Here is a 19,616-nt window from a genome sequence, read left to right on the forward strand (position 1 = left end):
GTTTATTTGTTTTCCCTAAAATGCCTCTTCAGAAGTTTCACAGGCACAGCCCTGATCATCTTGTTTTCTCTCTGTTGTCTCCCCAAGTGCTTTTACTGCTTAAACTAAATGATTCTTTCATCACATTGCTGATCTACTTGTTTTGATACTATTTCCCGTAGCTTTTATTACTTGGTTTGTAACTTTTATCACTTCTACAGCATTTTGTCAGAAAAATACATAACCTTTGTCTTGGTAAAGGTGTTACAGTTGTAGGCATCACTTATCAAGATAGATGTCTTAATCGTATTCATAATAACAAAATGGAGTAAATGTTTTCACCAAAATAAATAAATAATTAAAGCTGTTTCAAAATAATTTCTGATAATGTGATAAAATCATGTTTAAATAGAATATTTGTCATAAGTACCAGGAAAATATTCATCATGTTAGAAAGCAAGAGGTAGCGGACAAAGCATTGACTACAGAGTCAGACCAGGGTTTGGATACATCTCTGGTGCATATTCTTGCATGCATTAAATTAAAAAAATTGTATCAAAGTGTTGTTGGGAGAAGTATAGAACATATTAATAACATATCTAGGATAGCTACCATTATCAATACATGGTGGTAGGTATTATTAACTGTTCCTATAATTAATAATTACATAAGTTTGTAAAATATTTGAAGATAGAAGTCCATGTTTCATTTATTCTTTCTTCCCTAAAAGCAGGTTTTGAGATGGTAATTCTTTGCAATAATTTAATTAAAAGAGAACTATCAGTTTCTATAAGTTCCTAAAATCTTTTGTTAGATTCTACATATAAGTATGATCATACTTTGTCTCACTATTTCACTTAGCCTAATGCCATCAAGGTGCATCCATGTTGTCTCAAGAAAGTAGGATTTCCTTTTTTTTAATGGCTGAATAATATTCCGTTATATTTGGAATATATTTTCTTTATCCATTCACCCATTGATGGACACATAGGTTATTTCCATGTCTTGGCTATTGTAAACAATGGTGCAATGAACATAGTGTGCAGATATCTTTTTGAGATAGTGATTTTGTTTCCATTGGATATTTACTCAAAAGTGGAATTTCTGGATCAACTGGTAGTTCTATTTTTAATATTTTGAGGAACTTCAATGCTGTTTTCCGTACTGGCTGCACCAATTTATATTCCCACCAACAGTGTGCAAGGGTTCTTTTTTCTCTACATCTTCTCTAACCTTTCTTATTTCTAGACTTTTTGATAATAGGTATTCTAACAAGTATGAGGTGATATTGCATTATGGTTTTGATTTGCATTTATCCAATGATTAATGATGTGGAACATAGTTTTACGTAATTATTGGCCATTTGTATGTCTTCTTTGAAAGAATGTTTATTCAATTGCACTGCCAATTTTTTTAATTAGGCCATTTTTTTGCTACTGAGTTGTATAAATTCCTTATGTATTTTGGATACTTACTCCTTTAGCAGATATAAGATTTGCAAATATTTTCTCCCATTCTTTAGATTGCCTTTCCATTTCATTAATGGTTTCCATTTTGTGCAGAAGCTTTTTCTTTATATTTTTTTAAGTTTTTATCTAAATTCCAGTTAGCAAACATACAGTATTATATTAGTTTCAGGTGTACAATATAGTGATTCAACACTTCCATGCAACACCTGGTGCTCCTTAATTCCCATCACCTAATTTACCCATCCCCCCAGTAACCATCAATTTGTGCTCTAGAGTTAAAAGTCTGTCTCTTGATTTGCCTCCCTCTTTTTTCCCCTTTGTTCATTTTTCTTTCTTAAATTCCACATATGAATTAAGTCATATGGTATTTGTCTTTCTCTGACTTGCTTTACTTAACATAATATCTCTAGCTCCATCCATTTTGCAAATGGCAAGATTTCATCCTTTTTGATGGCTTAGTAATATTCCATTGTGTATATATATCACATCTCCTTTATCCATTCATCTGTTGGTGGGCATTTGTGCTGTTTCCATAATTTGGCTATTGCAGATAAAGCAGAAATAAACATCAGGGGTACACATGCAGAAGTTTTTAGTTTGCCATAGTCCCATTTGTTTATTTTTGTTTTTGTTGCCTTTGCTCTTGTTGTCATCCAAAAGATAATTGTCAATACCAATATCAAGAAAACTTTCCCTATTTTTTTCCCTAGAAGTTTTAGTTTCAGAACGTAAGTTCAAACTTTGATCCATTTTGAGTTGATTATTGTGTAAGGTAGACACTCAGGATCCAGTTTCATTCCTTTGCATGTGTCTGTCCAGTTTTCCCAGCACCCTTTATTGAAGAGACTGTCATTTCTTCATTGCATATTCTTGCTGCCTTTTTCAAAAAGTCATTGGCCATATATGTGTGAGTTTATTTCTGGACACCCTAATTTGTTCCATTTACCTATATGTCTGCATTTATGCTAATATCATACTGTTTTAATTACTGTAGCTTTTTAATATAGTTTGAAATCAGAAAGTGTGATGCCTCCAACATTTTTCTTCTTTAAGATTGCTTGCCTATTCAGGGCTTTTTGTGGTTCCATAGACATTTTAGGATTGTTTTATTTCTGTTAAAAATGCCATTGGAATTTTGATAGGGACTGCTTTGAATCTGAAGATCACTTTAGTAGTGTGGAAAATTAAAATTAATTGTTCTAATCAATGAACATGGGTTATCTTTCCATATGTATGTGTTCTCTCTAATTTCTTTTATCGATGTCTTATAGCTTTTAGTGTACAGATTTTTTACTTCCTTAAATTTTTCCTAAATATTTTATTCTTTTTGATGCAATTATAAATAGGACAGTTTTCATAACTTCTTTCTGATAGTTCATTGTTAATATATAGAAATATAATTGATTTTGTATATTGATTGTGTATACTGTAACTTTACTAAATTCATTTATTAGTTTTAACAGTTATCAGTGAAGTCTTTGAGGTTTTCTTAATATCATGTCATCAGCAAATAAAGGCAATTTTACTTCTTCCTTTCCTATTTCTATGCCTTTATTTTTTTTCCCCACTTAATTGTTCTGACTAGGACTTCCAATTCAGTGCCAAATAAAAGTGGCCAGAGATGGGGGGATAGGGTAGTGGGTAAAAGTGGTCAAAGGTACAAACTCCCAGTTATAAGATAAATAAGTTCTGGGAGTATAATGTACAGCATGTTGGCTATAATTAACAATATTGTATTTTCTATTTGAATGTTGCTCAAGAGTAGCTATTTAAAGTTCTCATCACAGGAAAAAATATAACTATGTGAGGTGATGGATGTTAAGTACAGCTATTGTAATTATTTTGCATTATATACATATATCAAATCCTTCTGTTGTACACTTTAATACAGTGTTAGATATCAATTGTATCTCAATAAAACTAGGAGAATAAAAGAGAGAACTTCCAGAAAAAGCCTATAGGGGGATGAGAAAGGCAGGGAATGGAAGTAGGAGAAGCTTCAGGTGGTCTTAGGCAATTTGTGTCACAGTGGTAGCCCCAGGTGCAAAAGCATAATTGTACTTCTGGAAACGGCTTCTCCAGTAACCGCAGGATAGTCCTCCAGAAATTAGTAGGTATGAGCCATCAGCATCAGGATCAGGACCACAGGACGCTAAAATGACTCTACAAGTTAATTCCTTCATACGTGTCTGCTTAGCTAAACAGAATAAAATTAAATTATATCTACCATATCTCCAGATATTCTCTGTGAGAGCATGGTGGTTGTTTGGTACCTTACAGAAGTTAGCATATGGATATGCAGAGAATCGTTGTTAAATATTTAAAAATTGCTTGATTTAGTTAATTTACGCAGTATGAAAACTTTCTCATTTTTCCTTTCTATATGCATATTTAAATCTAATAGGCCAGAACCTGTTTTGTGGACAAAGGATGGTGGAGAATTGCCAGATCCTGACCGAATGGTTGTGAGTGGTAGGGAGCTAAACATTCTTTTCCTGAACAAAACGGATAATGGTACATATCGATGTGAAGCCACAAACACCATTGGCCAAAGCAGCGCAGAGTATGTTCTCATTGTACACGGTGAGTACTTTTTTGACATCGTTATATGAGAAAAAAATGAATGACCTGAAAGACTTTAAATTTATCACAATCTTTAGAATATTAAACAAAAATTTAAACGGGTTTTCTTTTTCTTTCAGGACTTTTCATAAAAGATTCACAATTAACGTGTTCCAAGTCAAAGTAATAAAATAAAATTACATCATACACTAAAAATAAAAATTAATTTTGTAAAAGGTTTTATTTATTACAAATATATAAGTTTTGGTGGTGATGAGTAAATAATAGTGGTTTTCTTTAAATTTTACAAATAAATGCTTTTAGTTATAAATCACAATCATGAAAGCTATATTTACCTTAAGTTAATTTTGGTTGTATTATCATAAAAATATATACTTTGCTATCACAATAACTGGTTTCATAAAGAATGACAGCATGTTACTGAAATGTAGCAAAGACAGAGGTGTGCAGTACTGATAATTACACTAATTTCTTATGAACAATGATTTGAAATACCCACATATATTTTTTCTTCACTGAACTAATCTCACAATTTGAGTAAACGTAACAAAATGCCAGAAACAAATATCAATACCCAAGATTAAGAGAATCTCTGTTTTTCCAAACCTCCAAAAGCCACAATTATTGTCTATGAGATAGCTTTAACATATTGCTGGATAGAGATGAACTTTTATGAGGTTGATAACTAATGCCATAGACAAAATTAGTCAAGTTTCTTTATTGCAAGACTTCTCAGAGTTTATTAAATATGTCAGGGTATATTGTGAATTTCTAAGGGAAAGAAGCATTAGATAATGGAAGGATATAAGGTATATTTCCCCATGAAAACCTTTCAGAAGACTAGTTTTGTGTCTTACACAATATTAAAGTATTCCAGATGAGTGTTGTATAAAGCATGATGCTGTAATAAATCCAGTATAGCTTAAAAATCATGGAGAGAGGTTGTTTATTTAATATTTTTCCCATGAATCTAATTATAAAATATTATACGAAATATGAATTAGTTCTCTACCTTTCCAAAAAAGAATTTTGGGGGTAAAGTCTTATTCTTTGTGAAGGGATTGTATTTTAGGAAAAAAAAAATTAATCTAGTTTGTGTTTTTTCCCCAGAGATTTATTTTGTTATGATGCAGACCAAAACTGGGGAAAAATAATATATTGAATCAATATACAAATTTAATATTTCCAAAGTACTTTGGTGTAGGCAGTCTCTCACTTCTTAATAGCACTTTGGTTATTGAAGGCAGAATAAGGCTTGCAGTAAATAGACTGTCCACATATGAACTATTTAAAGATAGAGCTGAGAGGTTGATTTCTACCATCCTATGAATTGTGCAGATTACAACTTTGGGGAAAGATCAGCCTAATCAAATTAGAGTCATAAACTGGAATTAAATGTGGTAACCCCCTGCAGACACACCCTGTCAGGCTGACTGCCAGAGAGAATGTCACAACCACTGGGTCCACTGGGTGTGTCAAGAAGATAAGTGAGATCCTTGAAGCAGGACCCAGGAGTAGTTTTCAGTTCATGCTGACCTGTATGTTTAGATCATGCAGTCATGGGAGTGTAGTCCAATTCACTCCTAACTTTCTAAGAGCTTCTCACTAACAGTTTTTGGGAACCTGGGGGCATGTTGTATAGCATGTCACATTGTGTCGAAAGCAATGTGACATAAAAAATATAAAGAATTAGAAGGGAAGTGACAGACAAAATTACATACTTAGATGAAAAGTATGTCATTCTTTTTTTTTCTTTTTTTTTTTTTTTTGTAAGTAATTCAAGTGGAGCAAATGCATATGTTTTCCCAGTGTTTGCAAGCTAGCCAACAGCATGATTTCCTAAGTAGCCAAGCTACCTTTAGGTATTTGGCAGTTGACATATTTCTAATAAATACTTCTCTAACCACTTTGTAAGAAGTCATTTCTGGCTTTGCTTTTTGAACTACAATTCATCAAAAGCACCCCATGGATTAATGTTATTCATGCTGCTAGATAAATGCTGTGAAGTTCAACAGTAGTTTACCTAGGATTATTGACATGCGTAATGAGAGGCTCGATGAAACAGTGAAGCCATATTACACTGTGTTTAAAAAGGGCTCCAATTGGGTTCATTACAAAATAAAGTTTTTTTTTTTTTTTTTTTTACCCTTTGCACACAGGGTATAATGTTTCATTAGTCACTGGTTGTATAAATATAAAAAGCTACTCTCTTCTGTTAATGGTTTGGCTGTTTCAAAACCCTACTAAATGATGAAATTTGAGTGGCATTTCGATCTATAATGAATGCTGTATGCATTTCGGAATGGAGTGATAAGTGATCATTTGTGAGAACTTTACCCTTTTATCTTTTACACCGAGGTTGATTTTACATTAGCTGTGATAATTTAATATAGCTCTAGCACAGAAGGGCCTTTCATGAGCTGAGACTGTGTCTTTGACTCTACCACAGTTGCCTAGGTTCTATTGATTCTTAACTTGATGGAGGTCTGAACACTTTCCTGTGAAATCATCTGCTATCTAGATGCCATCCTAATGGTTAGATTTTATTCTTTGGGTGTCAATGGAAGTACATTATTTAAATGTTGTCACATTTAGTTGTTAACAGCGCTGACATTTTGTGTTATGGTCACTGGAGGGCTTTTCTCCCCTTCTCCTAATTACACCTTTACAAATTTTAGCTTTAGAACTACAGATGGTAATTTGAAACTGCCAGTCTAAAATTCACCCTTAGTGAAGGTCTAACAAAATTTAGCATACAAATACTTGCAGGATAAAACACTATATTTATGAAATATTTGTATTGTGCAGGTTCCATTGGGAAATAAGGTACCATTTTTCACTTAACAAGCTCAGCAATGGAAAAATCTAGCTGCTAATTTGGTAGCCTCAGTTATTGTATTAATTCATGTGAACAGAATAGGGTTTTTTTCCTTGCTTTTTGCTTTTGCATAAAAATATTGAAGTCATTCTTATGTTTTCATTGGTACCATGCTATTTATTTATTTAGGGAGGCTGATTATTTCCATGTTAATGGTGTTTAAACATGCTGTTGCATTGCTGTTTTTACTGTTTGGAGAAGTCAGATGAAAAGAAAAATTCTTTCACCAAATAAATCTTTAACATTTATCTACCGAATACAAAAGCACTATAGGTGAACAGAACTCAAGAAGTTTAGAATTGAATATCGAAGATAAGTTAAGCTTTCAAGTAGATATAATATCATAATAAAGGAACTAGAGGAGTATGGACTTACAATGATGTAGCTGTTCAGAGTCTTTGAAAGTATGGTCCAAGTATCTGGACTAAAAAAAAAAATAGTAACAGAGCACTTCTGAATTATTAAAAGACAAATGGTATACATCATTAATGGAAGTACCCAACACAGGGCCAGGTGCATAGATATGCAATAAATCAAACAATTCTTATCATGTTACTAGTAGCCTTATGATACCAAAAGACATCTCGATCTAATGCTCTAGTAAAAAACTTCGCCAAGAGTTGCATACAATTTAGTGCCCACAGTCTTCCCTGTATGGTACCCAGAGCGTGAATTAGGTTATCTAAGAACAAGACAATTGTAAATTCTTGCTAAATAAGCAGTAGAGAATATCTTGAAGAGAGTGCAGGAGAAAAGTTATAATTACTTCTTTGTCTAACGCAGCATCAAGTTCAGAGGGTTTAGATACAGTATCTTCTCCCCAAGAAAAGAGCTCCCAGATGCACATCCTTCAAGTAGAGAGAACATGGAAGATGCTATTTTATCACACAAGGAATGGCTGCAGAGAATTACAGATGACCTTAGGCTAATCTTATTTTGTGGATGGAGGCAACTGAAGTCCTTATATTTATTTGTCATCAATTGATGTGAAATATATGTTCTTTTGAAAGTGTCAGAAACATATAGCACCCAGGAAAACTTGAGAATGAATATGGAAAGTGAGAAACACAAATCAGTACATTTGCTTCATATCTTTAACTTCGTTCTCATCACCCAGTATCTTTCACCTCCCTTCACCCTCATGCTAGAGAAATTTGGAACCACTCCTCAAAATACAAATGGAAGAGGAACAGATGCTGGAACTCTTTGGTAACATCTGTACCTTCAAAACCCCCCCTAAGATTTGGAAAGAAATATAGCAATGAAGTAGAAAAGAAATAAGTATTTTATTTCTTCTTCTACAGTAGTGGCACTAACTATGGCAGGCCTAGACTGTAGGAGAGAGTAACATGGAGTCAGATTAGAATTTCAGTGGAGAACCCACTCCACTCAGAACCCAACTCAGCGTTGTCTCAGACAGTCATAACATAGTTGAGCACTATTCTAGAAAGGTTTGCATATTTCCCATCTCTCTTCAAACATATTCTTCCTATTACCATAAGAACCCTTATATGAGATTTAAAATTATTTTGCTACTGCTCTAATATTCCTTTACTTCATTATTTTTCTACTTGTGTGGATAAGCTTTTGAAACAATTCATTACTTCTTCATTATCGTAACTTACTATTCTTGTTGTGAGTGAAATTGCCCACGACAGACCCTGCCATGTTTTTACTTTTATGTGTAGATATTTTGCCTTTGTAGCAAATTTTAGTTTTACAACCACATAAAAACTAGTAAAATCCTCCATAACTAGTATAATTATAGTAGAAAGTAAAAAATAATAAAAAGTTTCTTTATATTTCTGTAACGTCAATCAGTTTACTGACAGTCACTGACTTGATATCTCTAACATATCACTTGACAGTTACCGTTTGTTTTATGTATTTGATCATGTATCTGTTGAAATGAATACTGATGAAAAATATGATATTGATTTTTTATGTTTCCAGGATAATTTACCTCAGAAATAACACACACACACACACACACACACACACACACACACACAATAGGATCCATCACATTTTATTGTTAGTTAATAAGAACCATCATAAAAAGAGTGTTTCAGATTTTTAATAGAGAGAATATTACTTCTAGAAATATCTGTGTGTTTTAGTCTAGTGAAAGGTATCAAGCTATTAAATATGCCTTTTCAGCTTTTAAAAATCAATATAACTACTATTTTCATTTCACTCTGTTGTTATTATAAATAATAAATGTCAGAAATACTCAGAGACAGAGTTATACACACAAATATTGCATAGTCCTGCATTAAGCCAAGCACCTAGCTTTGTTGCATAGTTTAGACATATATCTTTTTCAGAGATTATACATAAGTATAGGCTCACTTTCAGTCCTCAGTGCTGAAATTTTCCCTTTCACTTGATTTGCTTACCATGGGAGAGAGACAAACGGAGTCATGGAGGGTAGGCTTTCTTTCACTTCAGCAAAAACCTCCAAGTCATCTATCACCTCCTTCAAAGTTTCACTAGAGTGTAGAACATAAGTTCAGTTGCTTTAGGGTTATTAGTACCTGATCCTAAATTTAGCAAAATAGTTAATACATGTATAGGTGAGTGAGGTAATAATTATGAAACAGATTAGGGCTATCATAAACTAATACCTTAAACTTGTTTTTAAACTTCACTTACCATAAGAACTAAGCAAATATGATTATGATATGTACATTTCTTGTCTTGAAATATATGTTACACATATTCATGTCATGATTATCAATGATTTGAAAACTCTTGAGAACTTTCATCACATTAAAATGAAAAATGTACCTCTGTGCTTCCTAGTAAATATGTAGCTAAAAAGTTGGCAGTAACATGTACATTTACCATTACATTTATCTAGCAATGAAACATTTGGAAACATTGAGAGCGTTGCAAGACTACATGCCTTTTTTTTTTCCTCTTAGTTGTAGTGTTAGGCGAGGTGCAACAGATCACTGTGGAACTAAGAGAATGAGTTCATATGGGGAGGTGGCCAGGGAGAAAGAGAAGTCTGGATTACGGACAGATGCACAACCTAGTAAACATTAAAAAGGGATTCAGCTAAAATCTGTTCCCTCACATGGAAACAGACCTACCAGTTGGTAAATTAATTCTGTGTAGTCATAATGAGCATTTTTCCTTTGGAGAAGCTTTCTTTAGAAGTGTCAAGGGGAAAATACACAGTGTGGGAAGAAAAGGAGAGAAAAGACATCCATATGGAGCAAAAAACAGTGCACTCGTGGAAGAGCCCTATGGTTGCTGCCTTCATCTCTGGTGGAGAGTTTGCAGACAGTAAGCTAGTTGGACAAGTCTTAAAACAGTGCCTTCTTTAATTGCTGAGATAAAACATCAGTTCTGGACATGAATACAGTAGGGAGAGCCTGTGGGAAAGGCACACCTCTGCATAAATATGCTGTTGAACTCTGCAGAGAGAAGTGGAATAGGATCAAATAGTGGAGACAGGAGCACTTTTGCATTATAAAACATTTTAAAAGTTGCATACGTGCAGGCATACATATCACCGTGTTGAGGTTTAATTCCATCTCTTTGTTTTAAGATGAGCATGAATTGTATGAAATGAGATTTTACCTTCAGAGTAAAATTCCCGTTCAGAGATAGCACTCAACCATTCTGCAGTAAATGTTTCGATGATACCTACCTCGACCACTGGCTAAAATGTCCATGGGGAAAACCCTCATTCCTGCCTGAAGGGAGAGTCCATCGCCCAACAATTTTAGCATTGTAAATATCTTTTCTTACACTATTTATACATAATCTTTTCTATCAGTTGCAGTAAGGTAAACAGAAGAATAGAATCCATGACTCTCAGTCTTGCTAGATTTTTTATGTGGAAATAAGGTGAGTTTGTAGCTTTTCAAAGGTCTACAAAGCTCTTGCACTCAAGTGTATGCACACTAATTGGCAAATTCATTTAAGAATTCAAGCAATATTCAATGGCCCAATGATGAAAATTGAAGCATCTGTTTTCAGAAATAATGGCGCACCTAACTAGAAGATACATATTTTTCATGAAACCTGCTTAGTAGCTTCTTACAGTGTAATTTTTACTAACATTGTAACAACACATCATGTGCTTGTTCCAGAACCTAAGAACTATCCTTGACTCCACTTGAGACTAATCTCCAATTCATCAGCAAGTTCTGATGACACTATTTCCAAACCATGTGTTCAGTATGTCCACTTGTCTCCATTATTCTCTCTAGCCTACACTATTGACTTCCATGTCTACAATCTCTTTCCCACACATATAAATGTTCTAAATACACATTCCTTCATATATTTCCCCTAAGTTTTTCCAAAGGCATTTCATCACACTTAGTGTAAAACCCAAATCCTTATTAACCTAGCTTACCAAACCATACACAATATGCTACTATCTACATACGTGACATCTCATTACTCTCTACACAATCACTTGTTTCTCTGGATCTCCTTCAACTCCTCTAAGACGTCGAGCTCAATCTCTTTTAAGGAAGTTTGCTTCTGCCCAGAATGCTTGTCCAGAAAGTACAAGGAATTCTGTCATGAACGCGGGTATTTGCAAGAGTGATTTCTTATCATTCAGATCTCAGATTAAATGAATCTTCCGAAAAAGGATATTTTTGTCCCACTCCAATCTAAAATAGCGCAAATCACACATCACTTAATTTTAATTCTCTGCGGGGCATTTATCATTATTTGGTATTTTAGCTGTGTATTTGTATATTTGATTGTATAAATGTGTATGTATACATATATGTATGCATTTATGTGTATATATATGTATGTATATATATATATATATATATATATATATAATCTGTTTACATGAATATATTCTATATCCAACCAGTACATTATGACTTTCTTGAAAGCAGAGATCTTATGAGTCTCATTTATCTCTGTATCTCCAGCTTTTAGAACAATGCCTTCTAAATAGTAAGCAATCAGTAAATACTTCTCCAATGATTACATTTCTTTGTCTCTGTATATCTCTATCTTTGTCTCTCTCTCTTTTTCAACAGAAGAAACTTTAATAAAATGTGTATGAATGTATACATATATACATACACAAATGCCCATATTCACATATATGCATATGTGTGTGTGTCCATATGTACTGTCTTGACTTCTGAGCAAAAATGGGGAAACTGATATTCATTCTTTGGTCACCCAAATCAAGACCTTTAGGTTTCATCTCTTATTAGGAAAAGAAGTGAGATCTAGAGATATATTTATTTGGCAATCCATATGTAAATGATGCCTTATACAGTTAAGCAGTGAATGAAATGAACAACTGTGTATAGAATAAATAATATCTTTAATAGAAATCCTAGAAATTAGAAGACTTATATAATTGACTTCACATGTCTGTTCATTTTTTTTTTCAAAATTATGAGATTATTGCTTACTAACAATTGGATTTGTTTTCTTTGTAAATCTGTAACATCACTTATAAAGATAAGATTTATTTCTGGCCAAATATAAAGTGTTTTCTGAAAATCTATATCACAGTGCTATAGTACCTAATATTTTATTATTTCAGGAAATCTTTCTTGAGTATCTACTATGTACAAAGTGCTAGGCCAAGCACTGCAGAACCTATAATGAATAAATAAACACTCCCTATTATGCCTGGACTTCTCAGTAAAAATGAACAAAAGTGAAGTGTTTTCACCCCAATCCTTCACCATGATGCAACTTCAGAGATGTTTTTAGGATCCCTTCATTAATTGTAATATTCCAAGAGACGCATTCAGGAGAATATGAAATTCCATAGTTAGAAATATGTCAGTAAAATATTCACTTTCTTATTTAGAGCATGTCTTAGATGTAAATAACTTGGAGAAGGTTATCAGTTTGTATAACTAAATCCCACGTGGAAACCAGTTCATTTAATAATCTATTGTAAGATTAGGAAAGACCTTTCTTTATGTTAGAACTCTGAATATTAGGGATACAGGTCAGGATCTAGATTTCTCCATCAGTGTGTTTCTACTAGATCACACTTCCCTTGTGTATTTTCAGATTTGATTTTTTTCTTTAATGGATGACAGAACTATTCTCCAAAAAACAACCTTTCATCCTTACAGAGCTTAAAGTGTTTGACCAACTCATCTGATTCATTTTGGTAAAGTACTTTTAAGAAGGAGCTCACAGTATTGACATAGGTGGAGCTAAATAATGTGGGATCATCCACTTGAAAGGATTTTTCCTACTTTAGATTTTACTTTACTTTTGTAAGTTTGGAACTTGAAGAAGTATTTTTAAAGAAAAATGCATATATTTTTTTTCAAATAACAGACTGATTTTATTCATAAACTTTCCTTGTAATTACATAGAACTGTTGGTTACCGCCTACAGTTGAAAATTGCAGTACTTTTCATTTTTTAAAAACAGCTTTTTTTTATTATAAAAGGATTCCATTTAGTATGTGAAGCCAGTGGAAGCTATCAGAAGGATGAAAAGGGATTCATTCAAATCTAATTTTTAAAAGGGCTCCTTTTTATGAAGCAGACGGGGTTACCATACAACTCTTGAGGAGGAAGTATGTACTGGCAAGTTGAGGCCTTGTCAACCTGGTGGTTGTCATTTAAGTAAGAGCCTTGGTGCTGTTATCCATTCTTATGCTATAATCCAAATAGGCTGCTACATGTAGCTGAACATAATGGGGATAGATAAACGCCCTTCTCTGCACAGGTGAAAAAGCAAATATAGTACATTTTTCCTCTTACAATTGCTTCCAATGGCAGTGCAATTATCAGTAAGAAGGTTAAGGATGCCTTATTATTTTTAAGGTTAGGAAATGTGGATAGCTTCTATCACAAAGATACTTCTTACCTTAATACTTCTAATATATGTTGAGTTCCGACTCTTCTGTATCTCCATTAATAATCCTTGGCTTGGACTCACTCTTGATTACCCTGGGACCACCTGGGGAGTTAGTGACATAAAGCAGAAAGAAAGTAGACATATGGAGTCCAGACTAAATGGTAACAATTTTTCTCCCTATTGAACACTAGTCCTTAGAGAGAAACAAGCAACTTGGGCTTCTGGGACTCTTTAGACTTAATTTTGCTTAGAAAATCCATTCTGAATGGGCCAGAATGCCATTTTTAAAAAGAGAAACTGCCACCAAACAAAACACGTTGACAAGTTAGAAATTATTGTACACTGCATTTGTAGAGAACAGAACATACCTTTAACCTGAAAAGCTCGTTATTGGAAAAAAGGTGCTACACCACTCTTCAATTTATTGTATACAGTGCTTGTTGGAACTGATTTCATTTTAACAAGGTTATACAGGATCTGCTGTGCTCTAATAAGCTCCAGTAACAAAATGTGGTTGCATTTTGTTAAACTCCTTCATTAGGATGTGATTAAAAAGGGTACTTTTCTATTTTTTGAATTGGATGACATGATTTAGAGCTCTAACACATTTTAAAACATTGAAAAACTGCATGCAGAATATAAAATTCTTCAGTGTACTACATCTTAATTTTTTAAATAATCATTTGGACTTGAAGACTCTTAGCAGAAATTTCTAAAAACTATCTCACACATCGTATTAGGAAGGGAGAGGATTTTTTTTGCACTCACTAAGCATGAATAAGGCTCAATTACTGACTCATGTTATTAAAATGATACTATTCCCTATTTACTGACATCATTGTCATTATCACCAGTAGGAGTCTTATTTATAAAGCGCTAGTCAAATTCAAAGCATAGAGCCAGGTACCTGAAGGAAGCACAGAGGTGTATCATAGATTCTGTTCTCTGTTATCTGTGTATATTCTGCATACTGTTTACTGTATTAATAAGAATTCAAATAATAGAGTGTATTAATAGATTATGTAAATTAGAAAAATAGCATCACACATGTATTTTATTCTCCACTGGGGGAGACAAAGAGGGACATGGAGTTAGTGAGAGGCCCATAACTTTGGTTGTGCCTATAGTGGTGTGCCATGAACACAAACATTATTGTCATGGGGATCTTGATAAGAAAGTGAGGGAAGCACTATATAAACTCAAAAAGCATGATGGGTATTCAGAGAGAAAGGAAATCAGTTTATATTCAGTTGGTCAAGGAAGTCTTCACAGAGCAGGTCCAGATCAGGCAGGAACTTGGGAGTAGCATTTTACTAGGTATATCAAGAAAGGGATAGAGATGGGAAAATACTAGGGGGTTGAATCAGAGTAAACTTGTCCCAAGTTAAAATGATATTTTAAAAACCAAAGATATGTTGCCTTATGAGCCTATAGTTAATTATATATATAGTTAGTGTGTATATATGTATATATATATATATATATATATATATATATACACACACACACACACACACACACATATATATATATATATATATATATATATATATGACAGTAACATAATATGTAACAAGCATGTGTAGAAAGAAGTATCTGCTAAGTGCCTTGAAAGTGCTTTGAAGGAAGATATTAACTGCAGAATTTGGAAATGCTTTACAGATGAGGTCATATTTAAACTAAACTTAAAAGACAAGAAATGTAATGTTAGTGTCATATAACAGGATGTGGCTCTGAGAACATGGCGGCAAAGAGACTAGCAAGAGCTGAGTCTAGAATTTTGGGAAAAGACTTGTGTTGGGAGCAGATGTCTCCTTGTGTGCTGGACTTCCACTTTTTTGCTCACCTTAACTGGCCACAATGAAAAATAAAGAAGCCAGACATGAGGGCCCTGAGGAACTTTAGTCCCTGTTGTTCCAGCACAGTGCCTGAAAACAATGGTGGAGACAGTTTGGAATTCTTCATGACAGAATCAAGCAGGTAGATCAGGGGTGACGATGGACTGCTGAATTTGTGGGAACAAAGTTGAGCCATGGTTCCTGGACACAGATTTTAGTTTCCTGACTCAACAAGTTTGTTGTGTGAACTGAAATTGTGCTTCTGCGAGTGAATAGGTCCTTATAGAAGTATTCCACACTATTTATACTGCATTTATTTGTCACCCAGCATTCACGAACATGAATAACTTTTGCTGCCTACTTAGACTTTGCCTGCACTAATATGCAATTGGACGATGACTAAATTTGGGGTTCAGTGGACATTATTGAAATACTCCTGAAATTTTCTTTTACATGAAAACAGTTGTAATCCACACTTTATGTGTAGGTAAAACTCTAAGCAAATGTTTTCATTCCTGAAACCTTTACTTTTCTCAGTTTCCTATCAAAAATGCTCACATTTTTCCTTTAAACAAATCCCTGAATTTTCTATAGTAGATGTCTATCTAGACAAACAAAATCTCATTATTTTTACTTTGTTCACTCCTCAAAATGCAATTTTTCTCCACTATACATTTTATCAGTTACTCACTCTTCATTCTTTATGCCTTAACCTCTAGAAAATATATAACACAGTTCATTTCTTTTGTAAATTGTAACTTCTGAACTTTTTATTGGTAACCACTTTTTTTCAGGAAAAATTAATATTATTTGATTGAAATACAACCTTAAATATAGCAATAAAAAATTTGGCCCCATCTTTTGTATTGTAGAAATCAGAGATGAAATGCGATATAGTTAATTGATTGACTTATTATATAGTTGTCATTTATGAATTTTAATATTCATAAATTATGTCACAAACCATTTTCTCAATTTTTCTAGTGTATAGTTACTTAGTGTCCGTGCCCAGACATCCTTTCATCATATGAGGTTAACATATAAGGCATATGTTAAGATCTCCTAAAATCAACATCTCGTATTCAGCAAATTACATGTAATATTAATATGGCTGCAGATTATCTTGCTTGAACAGAGTAAATTAATGTCAAATCAGGATGTGGTTATTTTTGTCATGTTTTGTGCATGTATATAATTCTTCTGCATGTAGATTAGTTTATTTTTATTCTTGAGAAAAAATAAATGGATATGTCTTAAAAGGGGAAAAAATGACCTGCATTTTCTATCCTGTACTGTATTTGATTGAACAATTTGTATAACAGTTTAATGGTTTTAAAAATGTACAGAATTCTAGACACTTCTAAAATGAAACAAATGATTAGTACTAGTGTTTCTTATTTCATGTTTCCTTATGAAAATGTAGTTCCATTTTCCCTATGAATGTCTAAGTAAAAGACCAAAAGTGAATGAACCAAATCAAATCTCTTAAACAATCGCTAAATGATGCCAAAATGTTGCTACTCAGTTATAGGAGTGAAAAACCAGAGATGAGTGTTTTGACTTAGAAAAGGCAGCTCAGAGTCCTTTTCTAATTTCTGCTTTTACAAGAGTTACAGTCAGGCAGCTAAAATAACTAATCTTGAGATGGAAGTGTTGGAGAAATCACTCCATTATACTCATATGGAATAAAATATTCTCTCTGTACCATAACATACATATATATTCACATATATTTAAATTTAGGACAAGGAAGCTCTATCTCAAAGTTCTGTCATCCATTAAGGGGCTATAATAATAGATAACTCCAAAATTTGTCATGCTCTTTTACTACTGATCACAATAGGATTTGCTTAGTGAACCCTGCTGACCATTCACCCTTTTTCTGAAGGTCTCAAATTAGGTGCAAATGAAGAGAGTTCATAAGGAGACATGGAGGACATGAATCTCTGGGCAGGCTCGCACTGCTTTCAGAGTAGCAGGAGAGGGGAGCGATGATTCCTTTTGTTAGCAAGGAAACATATTGAAGGAAGAAGCTGTATGTCGTGGCCTTAGAAATTTATCTTTCGGGAGCACCTGGCTGGCTCAGTTGGTAGAGCATCTGACTCTTGATCTTGGGGTCTGATCAAGTCCCACAATGAGGATAGAGTTTACTTAAAAGAAGTAAAAGGAGGTATTTTTTTCTTAGGAGAAGTAATATAATCTTTAGCTTTATATTAACTAGATGACCCTGTAAAAAAAATGGACTTTTCTAGATCTCCTAAAATATGTCATATGCTTATAATGCTATGAAAAAGTTCATTTATTCACCTTCTAAATGTGCTAGGATCCTAACAACAAAGTAGGCAGAGTTTTTCCCTTCAAGGATTAATTGTCAAGTGTGATGTCATTGACTGACATCAATAAAAGCTTAGATAGAAGAGAGAAGTTATCATACATTTATTTTTTATCTTTCTAAGAATTCCAACTAATCTTATGTTGTTGAATTTCAGTTGATTCTGATTACTCTCCTGGTGTTGAATATTTAGATTATTACAACGTTTGCTCTTTTACAATAGAATAAGTAATGGGACAAACAAGAATGTGCCATAAGAAGGATAAAGGCAAATGTTTTAAAATGTTTCAGAACACATAAGATGAAATAAAGTTAGTAGTGATTAAAAACATGTAACAGTGATTGAGAGGGTTTACTTGTTTGACAGATACCTTTCCTGACCCAACTGTCATTTGGCCAAGGCGCTTTCCATTAAATTGCTTCCAGCAGGTTTGTTTTTAGGTACATAGGCAGTCAAGAAGGAAGGATGAGAGAGGATGATGAGCAGATAAAGAGGAGTCGGTATAAGTCAATAATACTTTGTAGTATTACCTCATCTGTCTGGACACTTCAAAAGATTCTAAGGTGGTTCTCTTAAAGTAGAGTAACAATTGTTAAAACTATTGTTTCCTTAATCCTTGAAATGTTAGCCAAGGAAAAACCCTATATTTCATGCATTTTCAGTTATAGGAAATAAAGATATTGTTTGGTTTACACAAAAATGTTCATAGTACCTGAAAATACATGGGCTCTTTCCAAAACAAATCAAGCTGATTTTCGTTGGTATGGAATAAAGGGGGAAAAAAAAAGTCCAAATAATGGTTTTTTTGGCCAGACTAAAAAATGGACAAACAAAAACACTAAAACCTATTATTTGTGTTATACTTCTTAAGAATTGAATGATATTAGCTAATTTTGAAAGGCTGCTTTTCAGATCTAATGGAATCTTATTTTAACTTAGTGTCTGATAGCTAAAAATCTGATGTTTATCATCTGTGCTAGGTTTGGTAGTAGCAGGTTCTTTACATGAGGTGTTATATAGGACTAACATTATTATATGTACTTGATAACCTTCTAAGGTATTTCCTTTTGCATAAATTAAATGCATATATTTTGAGATCCTAATGAGAAAAGGATTTTACTAGCAGACGAAGAATGTATTATTTTCTTTTTTAGATATGCCTGAAAATTAAAATTACTCATGTTTTTTTCATTTAGAAAATATCTTTCATTTACCTCCAGCCTGCCACACCATTTAGAAAAGCTTACCATGAAAATAAGAATATTATAAAAATTAGTAAATAAGAAGTATATGTGCACATATACATAATATTTATTCAGATTATAATGTTGTTAAAGTCAGTTCTGTTTTATGATCATGGTAATCTCACAGCAGGCAATGCCCATTTTCTCCAGTGATTAATGTAGCACCATTGAGTTTTTAGAAGGTTGTTTTCTTAATTTGACTGTCTAGGAAGCATTTTCCCTGTTGAAAAACAGGTGTAAACATCAATACCCAAGATAAGAGAGTGAGCTCCTACTGTTTTCTGATGTCTCCAGTGTAGAGAACTCAGAAGGTTAAAGTCTGAGGATTGGGTAAGGCTAATTTATCAGAAGTAAAAAACTAGAAAATTTTTGGTGTGATTCAAAGACTTCAGCTGAGAGAATGACAGGAAGCCTTTTAACAGCAAAATAATCTGTCAAACGCTTTGAATATATAGGGA

The 19,616-nt window shown here is 33.4% G+C and overlaps 1 protein-coding gene across 1 annotated transcript in view; it reads left to right on the forward strand.

Moving 5' to 3' along the window:
• CADM2 (cell adhesion molecule 2) overlaps positions 1 to 19,616 on the forward strand; it is a 268,364-nt gene that overhangs the window by 167,188 nt on the left and 81,560 nt on the right. Inside the window, exon 7 of the mRNA XM_042955203.1 lies at positions 3,853 to 4,031. Within this exon, the coding sequence (XP_042811137.1) occupies positions 3,853 to 4,031 (179 nt within the window). The remainder of the gene's footprint in view (positions 1 to 3,852; positions 4,032 to 19,616) is intronic.

This window comes from Panthera leo, chromosome C2 (genome assembly GCF_018350215.1).
Source record: "Panthera leo isolate Ple1 chromosome C2, P.leo_Ple1_pat1.1, whole genome shotgun sequence".
NCBI classification, from domain to species: domain Eukaryota; kingdom Metazoa; phylum Chordata; class Mammalia; order Carnivora; family Felidae; genus Panthera; species Panthera leo.